We start from the raw sequence: 15585 nt of genomic DNA on the forward strand, positions 1-15585 counted from the left end.
CTCTATACACACTAACTCTACACACACCAAGCACTTTCTATACACACTAACACACACTAACACTCTCTATACACACTAACACTCTATACACACAATAACACACTACACACACTAACACTCTCTATACACACTAACACTACACACACCAACACTCTCTACACACACTAACACTCTCTATACACACTAACACTCTCTACACACAATAACACACTCTACACACACCAACACTCTCTACACACACTAACACTCTCTACACACACCAACACTCTCTACACACACCAACACTCTCTATACACGTTAACACTCTCTACACACACTAACACTCTTTATACACACTAACACTACACACACTCTCTATACACAATTAACACACTCTACACACACCAACACTCTCTACACACACTAACACTCTCTACACACACCAACACTCTCTACACACATTAACACTCTCTACACACACTAACACTCTATATACACACTAACACTACACACACTCTCTATACACACTAACACTACACACACCAACACTCCCTCCTTGTCACCTGGCGCCTAATCATTCAATCTTCATTGATGTGGCAATGTTTCCCACCAATATGGGAGGCGTAGTCAGGACTGTGATGTTAGGGTGCTGGGGGGTTAGGGAGCAGGGAGCTGGGGGGCTGGGGACTGGGGGCTGGGAGGGTTAGGGGTATGGGGGTTGGGGAAGGCACCAGCTGGTTTCCATTAGCATTCCTGTAGAAGTAGAGTGGGAGAGCTGGAGGGGGGGGGGGGATACTGGAGCCAGACAAATGATGGGCTCTGGGTCCACCCTCCCAGACCAGGACCTAGTCTGCTCTGATTATATGGATTCTAGCTGTTGCTCGTACACACACACAGTAACGGTTTCTCTTGACTTTGTGGTCTGTGATAATACAGGGTGCGCAGGTAGGTAGGCCTAACTTGAGGAAACAAGCTCAGTAACTGTTTTTGTGTGTTTGTCTGGTCCATCTGTCAGAGAGTAGAGGAAAGAGTAGAACAGAGTAAAGTAGAGGAGAGGTGAGGGGAATAGAGTACAGTAGAGGAAAGGTAAGGAAAGGAGAAAAAAGGAGAGAGTAGGAGTGGAGAGGTGAGGAGAGTAGAGGGGTGGAGGGGAGAGGGGGAGGATAGGAAAGATGCCAGGCTAATGGGGGGGGGAAGGGAGGAGAGGAGAGGGAGAGGGGAGGAGAGTAGAGTAGAGGAAAGATGCCAGGCTCCTGGGGGAGGGCTCCTCCCCTCCCAAAGTCAAGTTTAACAAACTGCCGGGTTTTTCTGATGCGGTTAGGAGTCATTATCATACTTCACATTCTAACCCTCCATGACTGACTGTCTACACTCCCATTCAACCTTCTACCCAGCCTCCCCCTAACCTCCCCCCAAGTCTCCCCCACCTCCCTTGTCTATCTCTCCAGCTCTGCCCTAAATTATCCCCTACCCATACACACACACACACTCTTTAATGAACCACAGAGAAGTTTTATGATCCTGTGACCGACCCTGGGTTCACCTTTGACCTCCACTATAAGAGAGGGAAGAGGCCACCCCTTCAGTTAGAGCTCAGTGCCGTAGGAGGTCTGGGAGACTACAAAATGGAGGTGTGGAGCTGAGGTGTACAGCTAAAGTGTGTGGGCTTAGGTAGGTGTGGGGCTCAGGTAGGTGTACGGCTCAGGTAGGTCTAGGGCTCAGGTAGTTGTACAGCTCAGGTAGGGTGTAGGGGCTCAGGTAGGTGTAGGGCTCAGGTAGGTGTAGGGCTCAGGTAGGTGTAGTGCTCAGGTAGGTGTATGGGCTCAGGTAGGTGTACAGCTCAGGTAGGTGTAGGGCTCAGGTAGCTGTACAGCTTAAGTAGGTGTAGGGCTCAAGTAGGTGTAGGGCTCAGGTAGGTGAGGGGCTCAGGTAGGTGTGAGGCTCAGGTAGGTTTTCAGCTCAGGTGAGTTTCTTACCCTTGACGTAGGCGGTGTACTGCTGGCACTCCTGTGTGTCGATGCTCAGATGCTGCAGCCGGCTCAAGGAGCTGATCTGGGACCCAGCCTTGGGGAGAAGTACACTCTGGAGGCCTGGCTCCTCTGGCGCCTCGCTGCATCTGCTGTCAGGGTGTACTGCAGCTCTGCAGTAGGAGAGGAGGGGGGAAGGAGGAGGGGGAGCAGAGGTGAGGAGGGGGGGAAGGAGGAGGGGGAGCAGAGGGGAGGAGGGGGGAAGGAGGTGGGGGAGCAGAGGTGATGAGGGGGGGAAGGAGGAGGGGGAGCAGAGGGGAGGAGGGGGGTATAGGAGGAGAGGGAGCAGAGGGGGGGAGGGTGGAAGGAGGTGGGGGGAGCAGAGGTGATGAGGGGGGAAGCAGGAGGGGGAGCAGAGGGGGGGAGGGTGGAAGGAGGTGGGGGGAGCAGAGGGGGGAGGGTGGAAGGAGGGTGGGGGAGCAGAGGTGATGAGGGGGGAAGGAGGAGGGGGGAGCAGAGGGGGGAGGGTGGAAGGAGGTGGGGGAGCAGAGAGGGGAGGGTGGAAAGGAGGAGGGGGGTAGTAGAGGGGGGGAGGGTGGAAGGAGGTGGGGGAGCAGAGGTGATGAGGGGGGAAGGAGGAGGGGGAGCAGAGGGGAGGAGGGGGGGAAGAGAGGAGAGGGAGCAGAGGGGGGAGGGTGGAATGAGGAGGGGGAGTAGAGGTGATGAGGGGGGGAAGGAGGAGGAGGAGCAGAGGGGAGGAGGAGGAAGTAGGAGGGGGAAGTAGAGGGGGAGGAGGGGAAGGATGAGAGGAGGGTGGGATGAGGAGAAGAGGGGGCAGGAGGAGGGGGGAAGATTAGTGAAAGGGGGGAGGAGAAGGAGGCCATGTTTAACATACACACAAAGAACCAGTCTCATTTTAAGTGATGACCTCACGGTATTACACTGGCTGGGTTGGACAGACACGCTCACTACACGCACACACACACTTTCCCATCTCACACACACTCCTCCCCACCTCACACAGAAGTACAGAGTGCGTTGCCATGACATCAGCCTGTCCCCACCTTAGGTGTTGCACTTTCCATGAGCCACATACACAGACACACACACACACAGCTCCCCTGGGGCATCCTAGACCACACCTACACACTCCAGACCAGTCCAGGCCAGAACTTCTCCCACACAACAACACCACACCCACTGCCTGGCTCCACACTGCTCGTACTAACTGGATGAACAATGCCTGTTGCTATTGGCTACGACCTGCCTACGCCTTATGGCTGAGCGTGACCAAACCCGGGGTTCCCCTTAAAGCATTCAAAACCATTCTAGACCAGTCAACACCAGTTTAGACCAGTCTACAGGAGTACAGACCAGTTTACACCAGTCAAGACCAGTCAACAACCAGTCTATAGCTGTGTACACCAGTCTACAGGTGTCCAGACCAGTCAACCCCAGTCAAGACCAGTCAACACCAGTCTATAGCTGTCTACACCAGTCTAGGCGTGTCTGACACCAGTCTACACCAATCTAGACCAGTCAATATCAATCTACAGCAGTATTTACCAATCTAGACCAGTCAATCAGTCTACACCCTTGCATACAAGGTCTACACCAGTCATTATCAGTCTACACCAGTTTATAGCTGTCTTGACAATTCTACAAATTGTTAAGGACAAATAGATTAAGAGTGCAGGCTCTGTTTTTGGGGCCAGCATTGATTATGTCAAGAGGTGGCAGAGAGGAGAGTGGGGGCCATTATGGACAACCCTGCCACACCCACTAGACTAGATTCTGGCTGAGCATAAGAACACTTTCATTCAAGGACTTCTTTTGCCACGGTGCTCAACAAAATGCAAGGTTTTCTGGTCCTTCCTGACAGTCCGCTAAGTTTGAGTACTGGGTGCATCCTTGAGCCAGTGTAATGAAGGAGATACATCATGCTTCTTTTTAAAATACTGTTCTTGGTTATACTATGAATTTAATGTGAATCTTTGTATTTATCGCTGTGTATTTTTGCAGTATATACTTGTATGATCACTGTGTATACTTGTATTATTGCTGTGTATAATTGTATTACTTTAATTAGGATTACTCTGTCAGGAGGACTCCTATTGTTTTTGTTAGTATTCTTCTTATTTTTCATGTAGCTTTTAATTAGCCCAATAACTCAAGATCTCCTTTGTAAAACGTTTTCAAATTTTGCAACATAGAAATTACAGTTCATGATTATCTACCATACCAACAAATAGTTTACATTTGTCAATAGGTGGCACTACAAACCACGCCCCAATTTTCAATTTTCAAAGTAATGGGCATTTCCACCCCATTAGTCCGAACTGTCTGAAGACTTTCAGATTTTTCATACCTAACCGGCTTCAGGATGACATCACTCTGAAGTACTGTGGCAAAATGAACCCCTAACCCTGTTAAATGAAGACAAAATTAGAGCGGTGCGAATATGGGCAAAATGTGACCCTTGCTAATAATGCTAACATTGCTAGTTGTCAGGAGAACTTAGAATATAATCTAAGGCAGCAGTGTCCATAGCTCAGTTGGCAGGGATGTGGACTTGTATCCAAAGGGTTGAAGGTTTAGATCCCAGGTCAAATATAATATTTAAGATGCCGCCGGGTTTTAGGATTCCTCCATCAGGAGGGTGTAACCCTCTACCTCGTGCATTTTGAATTAATTTGAATTCACTATTGCTACTAGCAGCTATATTTATTTATGTTTTTACTAGTGCTGTCAGTTTAACGCGTTATTAACGGCGTTTAACGCAAACCCATTTTAACGGCGTAAATGTTTTTAGCGCGCGATTAACGTTAATTTTGGCCTAGCAAACGTTGTACTTTTTCTCATATGCTGTTGCAACAACTACTGACGTTTAGGCCGTAAGGTGAACTAGGAAAAATGTGTCTAGAAAGTGATTTTCGTTCCCACACCTGGGCACTACTTTTTAAATGCATTTTTGCATAGACAACACCCTTATGGACTTTATGTTAAAAGTTCTCCGCAAAATATCCTGCAGTTTTTTTTTCACGATCCATAAATGTATATGATTGTAAATAAAAAAAAACGAAATTCTTATGCTATTGGTTTTGCTTGTAACTTTATTTTTATTCATTTTAGCAACACAAAATAGTTCTCAAACTGTCATTTATACATGTACCTAAACATTTGAGATGGGTATTGGTGCATTAGTATACTCAAGTGTGAATGTAGACCATGAAATATGGTAAATTTGTAGAAAATATGCTTAAACTCCATCAGGGACACTGACTGTCTCCCCACTTTCAAGAAAAGGCTCAAGACGCACTTGTTCCGGGAGTACAACGGCACTTAGGAATGCTTGGCTGGACCTGATGTTAGTTTCCTCCAGGATCACAATGACTCTTATTGAGTGACTTGTTGCTCTTGTAGGTTAGTTATGACAAAGTTAAGTCTTGTACTCGCTGTGAAATATTTTACTGTTGATTGTTGTTCTACAAGTACAGTCCTGCACATTTTGTGGTTCATGTTGTTTTAATTTGTAACTTGTATAACTGCATGCTCTTATGGGTCTTCCCTTTTGGCACTTGTTTAGTTTTTTCACAATGTATGCTTCATGTTTTGGCTGCTTACAATGTTTGGGACTACCTCGTTGTTATGATCAGTGACCTATGCTCTTTTGTAAAGTTCTCTCTTGGAAGTCGCTTTGGATAAAAGCGTCTGCTAAATGCATAAATGCAAATGTGAGGATCGAGGATTGGCACCAAGCAAAATTAAACATACACATTGTAAATTTAGCAAAACTGTGATGTTTTATATATCAAAATGTTCAGTAGGCACAGTGTAATCACAGAAAGATTAAAAGAAAGAAGCACACTGGCCCAAGTTGGCTGAAATGACTCAAAATACTACCCCGTCACTTAATTCTGAATAATGCCAAACATTTGACAATTCTCGAAAAGATTAAAATCAAAAACAACCTAAAATACAACACAGCCAGGGCATGACATTGGCACCCGCCCACCCGCCAAATGCGGGTAGAATTCGGCTGTGGCGGGAAAAGCAGTCACTCTTACCAGCCACTTCGGCAGGTGGAATTCTATCTCTCGCTATAAGATTTTTTATTGTAGTCTTCTCAAAACAAAATAATAAACTCATTGCAGGGTTCTCAAGCCTCACGCATTGACCGTGTGACGCACGCATTTCAACCAGCACGGATCGTTTCCCCCTGTGTTAAACAGTCTCGGCCACTGTACGTTCGTTGCTAAGCAACATAGTTAGAAAAACTACAACACCACACCGGATCTAGATAGACCGGAAACAAAACAACAGGCACGCTGCACACACATGTTTGTGCTTGCGAGCCGGCTAAACAGTATTAGGCTACATTACATTACATTTAGTCATTTAGCAGACGCTCTTATCCAGAGCGACTTACAGTAAGTACAGGGACATTCCCCCGAGGCAAGCAGGGTGAAGTGCCTGCCCAAGGACACAATGTCATTTGGCACGACGGGGAATCGATCCGGCGACTTTCTGATTACTAGCCCGACTCCTTCACCGCTCAGCCATCTGACTCCCAGGCTAACGTTACGTTTTGAGTGGATGGCGAGCGCGAGACGACGAAATGGATGCCAACAAAATTCTGAATGGAACATTTACTTTTAAAAAGTTGGCAAATGGTTCCATTGACAAGACCAAAGTGATCTTTGTGTTTTGTCGTTGTGAACTGAGCTATCATCACAGCACGTCCAGTCTGAAATGTCACTTGATTGCCAAGCACACAGCTGATGTGAATTCTCCGCCCCCTCGTCAAAGCCAGGCGATTGCAATGTTGTTTTCAATTTAAAAATCATTTGCACCAAGTTATCCGATCCACTTTTTCATGTTGATAAGAGCATTACAATGAGAAAAAATAATTGTACCAAAAGAAATCAAGGGACATTTAGAATTGATAAAAATGTGTGATTAATTGCGATTAATCGCGAGTTAAATATAACATTAATGTGATTAATCGCGATTAAATATTTTATTCGTTTGACAGCACTAGTTTTTACAGTGATGTATTTTATTGTATTACTGGGGCTGCTGTGACATCTGACTTTCTCTTTGGGGATGAATAACGTTATAATCTACACCAGTCTAATCTAATCTACACCAATCTAATCTAATCAACACCAGTCTAATCTACACCAGTCTAATCTACACCAGTCTACTGTAATCTACACCAGTCTAATCTAATATACACCAGTCTAATCTACACCAGTCTAATCTAATATACACCAGTCTTATCTACACCAGTCTAATCTAATCTACACCAGTCTAATCTAATCTACACCAGTCTACTGTAATATACACCAGTCTAATATACACCAGTCTAATCTAATCTACACCAGTCTAATTTAATCTACACCAGTCTAATCTACACCAGTATGTAACAGTCTATATATGTCTTAGAATGCCTGTACATGTCTAGACCAGTCAATAATAGTTTAGAATAGTCAACACCAAGCTATAGCAGTCTAGAGGGCTTTACATCAGTCTATAGCAGTCAAGAGAGGTTAACACCAGTCTATAGCAGTCAATAGCTGTGTATACCCTAGTCTACACAAGTCAACAGCAGTCAATATCAGTCTATACAAGTCTTGACCAGTCTATTGCAATCTACAGCAGGGTACACAAGTCTACACCAGTCTACAGGGTATATCTGGTGCGGACATGGTTTACCTCATAACCCAGTCTCCTACCGACTAGTGTCTACCTGTTCTACCTCTGTCTGTGAGTGTCAGTGGTGTGTAAGCCTGTGTGTGTGTGTTTCAGTAGTGCTGTTACAGGACTACCTCTGTGTGTGTTAGTCCTGCGTCCGTTCCTACCTATGAGTCCTGGCAGCTGCTTGCCCCTGAAGCGCAGACACACAGTGGCATTGAAGCAGTTGAGGTGCGTTCCCTCGTGGCACTGCGGGACAGTGATGTTGATGGAAGCGGGGAGGAAGATGGACACATCCACCGTGATCACTGGGCGAGACCTGTTACCATGCCAACCATAGTCAGGGCAGGACAGGGGGTGTAGGAGGTTAGTTTTCTTACTACTAATATCAATGCTACACAAAGAATACCACCAACATTGTTGTTTGGCAATAAAGTTTGTATCATCTATCTAAACAACACTCTCATACACTATACTCCTCTCTCCTACACTATACTACACTGTGCAGCACTGTATCCCACTATGCAGCAGTATACTACACTATATCGCACTATGCCACACCATACTCCTCTATACTGTAGAATACTGTATAATAGGGCTGAAACGATTTGTCGACAACAGAAAATTGTCAACAAATATTCTTGTTGTTGACAAGTCGTTTGATCTCATATTATCTACTTTAAGGGCCTGCAATAACGCAATTTGATCAGCGCTGCGCAGTAGCGCTAGACTGTAATGCTCCTGTATGCAATCCAATAGAAGACAAGACAACACAATGCTTACGAGAATGTCGGAGTGCAAACAAAGCCAAACTAGCAGAGCATTACTGTGCTGCAGGGCGGACTAGCAGAGCATTACTGTGCTGCAGGGCGGACTAGCAGAGCATTACTGTGCTGCAGGGCGGACTAGCAGAGCATTACTGTGCTGCAGGGCGGACTAGCAGAGCATTACTGTGCTGCAGGGCGGACTAGCAGAGCATTACTGTGCTGCAGGGCGGACTAGCAGGGCGTTGCTGTGCTGCAGGGCGGAACATGTCTTTCATGGGAGCAAAACGGGGATGTTGAAGCATTTAAAGCGGAAACATCCCGGCACAAGAGGACACAGGAAAGCCATTATTAGCGACACCAGTTGATAAAAAAGGGCTAGTTATGTGTCCTCTCATATTTCACACATAGGCCTACTAACACCGTGGCCACTAACATCGTGTCAACATGTCAGCAGACAGCGGTTAGACAGTAGTGCACAACCATTTTAATGACACTTTGAAATTTCAACTTTCAAGTAGGAAAGCACCTAGTGTTAAATATTTTTATTTGTGAATGAAATATAAAAATATATGAAAAGATATATAAAAAACATTATTGCAGTAAAGTAGTAGTTTGGTTTGCATAGATTAGGGGTCCCCAAACTATGTCCCGAATACGGCCCGCCCACGCATTTGGACCGGCACTCTGAACAATACCAGATACATTTTTTAGTTCTTCTTTTTTTGTATGTATATATATTTTTTTTAATATATATTTAAAAAATTCACACTGATTAATATGCATACGTAAGTAAATGTTTTGATTTCAGTAGCAATGAATATGAAAAAAGGTAATTACAATAGTAATAATGCTCTTTTAATAGGCTATATATCCCTTGATTTGTACGGATGTATGGTGCATAACAAAATAATAAACTAATCTAGCATAATAAATACATTTAAAATCAAAATAAAATCTCCACAATAATACTAGTAGTCACTCCAGACAATGTAATTTTGTTTTACCGTCCGACCCGGCCACACATTAAAGAAAGGAAAAATTATCTGGCCCTCGCAGAAAAAAGTTTGGGGACCCCTGGCATAGATTTAAAAGATCAGCATAGGAGTTGGGACAGTTTTGATTAAGAGAGAAATGTCAATAAATGATATTTTATAAACAAATAAAATGTCTTATCACTCACCCTTGTTTTGTTTCATATTCATATGACATACAAAAGGAGGTATTAGGCAGAATGCTGCATCAGTCAGGCAGTTACTTGTTAATTAAATGCAGAACTATATGGGTGAATGTCTCTCAATGATTAGTCGATGAATCGTTCTAATATTTGTTAAATTACTCGAGTATCAAAATAATTGTTTGTTGCAGCCCTATTGTATAACAGAATCAACAATGTCGAAACCACCCATCTTCATTCTACTGTAGTTCTATTATGGATCTACTGTGGTTCTGGTTCTACTGTGCAGGGGCGTTGTTAGACCCTTTTTACTGGGACACGTGCCCCAGTACAAATCTGCTGTGCCCCAGTAAAATCTCAAGTTTGAGTTTTAACAATTTACTTTATTAGTCAATGCATTAATAATAGATTGATAATCCCAGAAAATATAAACGCAGTATCCCAATCAACGCTTGTAAAATCAAAGTAGTTTAACCGAAAACACAAACCGATGCACGCAGAATTCCATGTCAGCGCGCTCTTCTGAGCTTGCCAAATAGCCACTGCAGCACGCACACAGAAGTTCAGGTGTCGAACTCGGCACACAAGTCAGAATTAAGGTAGGCTAAGAAAACATTACTTAAATAAAGTCTCTAAATGATAGGCCTACAGATCATCTTATTTTGACTAAAACATTTAAACAATATTACATGAAGCTCAAAAAAACGGTATTTGCGCTCAAATGAATGCGAAAGAATGTGTGCGCTCGTATTAACTATTGATGTCCCTGAAAGCTGATATCAAACTTGTGTCCCTGAACTGTGTAAAGTGGGTTAAGCAAGGGGCGTTTCTATAGCCTAGTAGTGCATTGTGCGCAGAAAGCTTGAAAGAAAAAAAGGGATATGTGCCTTCATGTTTTATGTCTACATTTACATTTAGCAGACGCTCTTATCCAGAGTGCTTACAGTAAGTACAGGGACATTCCCCCCGAGGCAAGTAGGGTGAAGTGCCTTGCCCAAGGACACAACGTCATTTGGCACAGCCGGAAATTGAACCAGCGACCTTCTGATTACTAGCCCGATTCCCTAACCGCTCAGCCATCTGACTCCCTAACGTCTAACAACGCCCCTGCTACTGTGGTTCTACAATGGTTGAATTGTGGTTCTGCTTTGGCTTTACTATAGTCCTAAAGTGCTTCTGATTTAGATGTTTTCTACTGTGGTTTTGCTTTTGTTCGGCTTTGGTTCTGTCTTAGTACTGGTTCTGTTGTGGTTCTGTCATAGTACTGGTTCTGTTGTGGTTCTGTCATAGTACTGGTTTTGCTGTGGTTCTGTCATGGTACTGGTTCTGCTCTGCTTCTGCAGTGGTTCTAGTGTTGTTCCTGGTAGCAATACATGGGTTCCCCTGCTAATAACCCCAATATATAAACCTGCAGAATAGATCGCTCTCCTGCCCCTGTCCCTGACCAGTTTATGGGAGCGAGCACTTAGACTTAGCACCCAGGACAGCAAGATGGATGAAAGCAGAGAGGATAGGGTTAGGGTCATTGGTGCATCTGTGTATGTTGGTGTTGTTGCCACTCCCTGCATGAGTGTGTGTGTATCACATGATGACCAAAAAAGATGTATTCTTCCGCTGTGGTTCTGCTGAGGTGCTACTATGGTTGTACTGTGGTTCTACTGTGGTTCTTCTATTGTTCTGCTGTGGTACTACTACAGTTCTGCTATGGTACTGGTTCGGCTGTGGTTCTCTCAGAACTATGCCGGCACCTGGGTCCTCCACCATCGGGTCACTCACCTCAGCAGGACCACGCTGTCAGCCATGAACGCACCAATGGTGAGATCTGGAAGAGATAAATACGATGAGTGGAGGAGACATGTGGATTCAGACCTTCTCTCAGGAGAACCCAGTGATTCCCCAACCATTGTTTTGGAGGTGCGGCCCCCCCTAAAAGTGTGACAAAATATATATAATAGCGCTATGTTTTTTTTTTAGGCGCACAAGATAAAGCTGTTTTCATACATACAGGCAATTTGCGTCTTGCTCGTCGCTTCAAAAGTTTGATTCATTTGCGACTAAAGTTTGCGCAACGGTTGCCCTTGTTATTTACACCTGATCACCTGTCGATGAGTTGCCTGTCGATGAGTACACTATATCCCCTGGCAGCACCTGATCACCTGTTGATGAGTACACTATATCCACTGGCAGCACCTGATCACCTGTTGATGAGTACACTATATCCAATGGCAGCACCCGATCACCTGTTGATAAGTACACTATATCCCCTGGCAGCACCTGATCACCTGTTGATGAGTACACTATATCCACTGGCAGCATCTGATCACCTGTTGATGAGTACACTATATCCACTGGCAGCACTTGATCACCTGTTGATGAGTACACTATATCCCCTGGCAGCACCTGATCACCTGTTGATGAGTTGCCTGTTGATGAGTACACTATATCCCCTGGCAACACCTGATCACCTGTTGATGAGTACACTATATCCACTGGCAGCACCTGATCACCTGTTGATGAGTACACTATATCCCCTGGCAGCACCTGATCACCTGTTGATGAGTTGCCTGTTGATGAGTACACTATATCCACTGGCAGCACCTGATCACCTGTTGATGAGTACACTATATCCCCTGGCAGCACCTGATCACCTGTTGATGAGTACACTATATCCACTGGCAGCACCTGATCACCTGTTGATGAGTACACTATATCCCCTGGCAGCACCTGATCACCTGTTGATGAGTACACTATATCCACTGGCAGCACTTGATCACCTGTTGATGAGTACACTATATCCACTGGCAGCACCTGATCACCTGTTGATGAGTACACTATATCCCCTGGCAGCACCTGATCACCTGTTGATGAGTTGCCTGTTGATGAGTACACTATATCCACTGGCAGCACCTGATCACCTGTTGATGAGTACACTATATCCCCTGGCAGCACCTGATCACCTGTTGATGAGTACACTATATCCACTGGCAGCACCTGATCACCTGTTGATGAGTACACTATATCCCCTGGCAGCACCTGATCACCTGTTGATGAGTACACTATATCCCCTGGCAGCACCTGATCACCTGTTGATGAGTACACTATATCCCCTGGCAGCACCTGATCACCTGTTGATGAGTACACTATATCCCCTGGCAGCACCTGATCACCTGTTGATGAGTACACTATATCCCCTGGCAGCACCTGATCACCTGTTGATGAGTACACTATATCCCCTGGCAGCACCTGATCACCTGTTGATGAGTACACTATATCCCCTGGCAGCACCTGATCACCTGTTGATGAGTACACTATATCCCCTGGCAGCACCTGATCACCTGTTGATGAGTACACTATATCCACTGGCAGCACCTGATCACCTGTTGATGAGTACACTATATCCCCTGGCAGCACCTGATCACCTGTTGATGAGTACACTATATCCCCTGGCAGCACCTGATCACCTGTTGATGAGTACACTATATCCACTGGCAGCACCTGATCACCTGTTGATGAGTACACTATATCCCCTGGCAGCACCTGATCACCTGTTGATGAGTACACTATATCCACTGGCAGCACCTGATCACCTGTTGATGAGTACACTATATCCCCTGGCAGCACCTGATCACCTGTTGATGAGTACACTATATCCCCTGGCAGCACCTGATCACCTGTTGATGAGTACACTATATCCCCTGGCAGCACCTGATCACCTGTTGATGAGTACACTATATCCCCTGGCAGCATCTGATCACCTGTTGATAAGTACACTATATCCACTGGCAGCACCTGATCACCTGTTGATGAGTACACTATATCCACTGGCAGCACCTGATCACCTGTTGATGAGTACACTATATCCACTGGCAGCACCTGATCACCTGTTGATGAGTACACTATATCCCCTGGCAGCACCTGATCACCTGTTGATGAGTACACTATATCCCCTGGCAGCACCTGATCACCTGTTGATGAGTACACTATATCCCCTGGCAGCACCTGATCACCTGTTGATGAGTACACTATATCCACTGGCAGCACCTGATCACCTGTTGATGAGTACACTATATCCCCTGGCAGCACCTGATCACCTGTTGATGAGTACACTATATCCCCTGGCAGCACCTGATCACCTGTTGATGAGTACACTATATCCCCTGGCAGCACCTGATCACCTGTTGATGAGTACACTATATCCCCTGGCAGCACCTGATCACCTGTTGATGAGTACACTATATCCACTGGCAGCACCTGATCACCTGTTGATGAGTACACTATATCCCCTGGCAGCACCTGATCACCTGTTGATGAGTACACTATATCCCCTGGCAGCACCTGATCACCTGTTGATGAGTACACTATATCCCCTGGCAGCACCTGATCACCTGTTGATGAGTACACTATATCCCCTGGCAGCACCTGATCACCTGTTGATGAGTACACTATATCCCCTGGCAGCACCTGATCACCTGTTGATGAGTACACTATATCCCCTGGCAGCACCTGATCACCTGTTGATGAGTACACTATATCCCCTGGCAGCACCTGATCACCTGTTGATGAGTACACTATATCCCCTGGCAGCACCTGATCACCTGTTGATGAGTACACTATATCCCCTGGCAGCACCTGATCACCTGTTGATGAGTACACTATATCCACTGGCAGCACCTGATCACCTGTTGATGAGTACACTATATCCCCTGGCAGCACCTGATCACCTGTTGATGAGTACACTATATCCCCTGGCAGCACCTGATCACCTGTTGATGAGTACACTATATCCCCTGGCAGCACCTGATCACCTGTTGATGAGTACACTATATCCACTGGCAGCACCTGATCACCTGTTGATGAGTACACTATATCCCCTGGCAGCACCTGATCACCTGTTGATGAGTACACTATATCCCCTGGCAGCACCTGATCACCTGTTGATGAGTACACTATATCCCCTGGCAGCACCTGATCACCTGTTGATGAGTACACTATATCCACTGGCAGCACCTGATCACCTGTTGATAAGTACACTATATCCCCTGGCAGCACCTGATCACCTGTTGATGAGTACACTATATCCCCTGGCAGCACCTGATCACCTGTTGATGAGTACACTATATCCCCTGGCAGCACCTGATCACCTGTTGATGAGTACACTATATCCCCTGGCAGCACCTGATCACCTGTTGATGAGTACACTATATCCACTGGCAGCACCTGATCACCTGTTGATGAGTACACTATATCCCCTGGCAGCACCTGATCACCTGTTGATGAGTACACTATATCCACTGGCAGCACCTGATCACCTGTTGATGAGTACACTATATCCACTGGCAGCACCTGATCACCTGTTGATGAGTACACTATATCCACTGGCAGCACCTGATCACCTGTTGATGAGTACACTATATCCCCTGGCAGCACCTGATCACCTGTTGATGAGTACACTATATCCCCTGGCAGCACCTGATCACCTGTTGATGAGTACACTATATCCACTGGCAGCACCTGATCACCTGTTGATGAGTACACTATATCCCCTGGCAGCACCTGATCACCTGTTGATGAGTACACTATATCCCCTGGCAGCACCTGATCACCTGTTGATGAGTACACTATATCCACTGGCAGCACCTGATCACCTGTTGATGAGTACACTATATCCCCTGGCAGCACCTGATCACCTGTTGATGAGTACACTATATCCCCTGGCAGATGCTCCTCTCGAGTGGCTCCGTGTACTGCTGGGAATAGTATTTACTTCCTATACTGTGCTAGCTGTTTTGTGCTAGCTAGTTTTGACTGGCAACATACTGACGTTGCTCATCGACAAATGCTCTAATAGGGTTTGCTTCTCTTGCTTGGCTACCTGTTTGCGCTGCTAGGTATATCACACTGCCTTGCGGGTCACGTGACTTCCATTGAAAATGAATGGGAGGCAAAATTTGTGTGTACTGGCACCCCTGAAAAAATCGTAGGGGAAACACTGAGAACCACT

General features: G+C 45.7%; 1 protein-coding gene across 1 annotated transcript in view; it reads right to left on the minus strand.

The window, feature by feature from the left end:
* Positions 1–15585, minus strand: part of itga9 (integrin, alpha 9) — an 88409-nt gene that overhangs the window by 44914 nt on the left and 27910 nt on the right. Inside the window, 4 exon segments of the mRNA XM_047029110.1 lie at positions 1957–2046; positions 2049–2119; positions 7811–7962; positions 11361–11406. Coding sequence (XP_046885066.1) covers positions 1957–2046; positions 2049–2119; positions 7811–7962; positions 11361–11406 — 359 coding nt within the window.

The sequence above is a fragment of the Hypomesus transpacificus genome, chromosome 11, assembly GCF_021917145.1.
Source record: "Hypomesus transpacificus isolate Combined female chromosome 11, fHypTra1, whole genome shotgun sequence".
NCBI lineage: Eukaryota > Metazoa > Chordata > Actinopteri > Osmeriformes > Osmeridae > Hypomesus > Hypomesus transpacificus.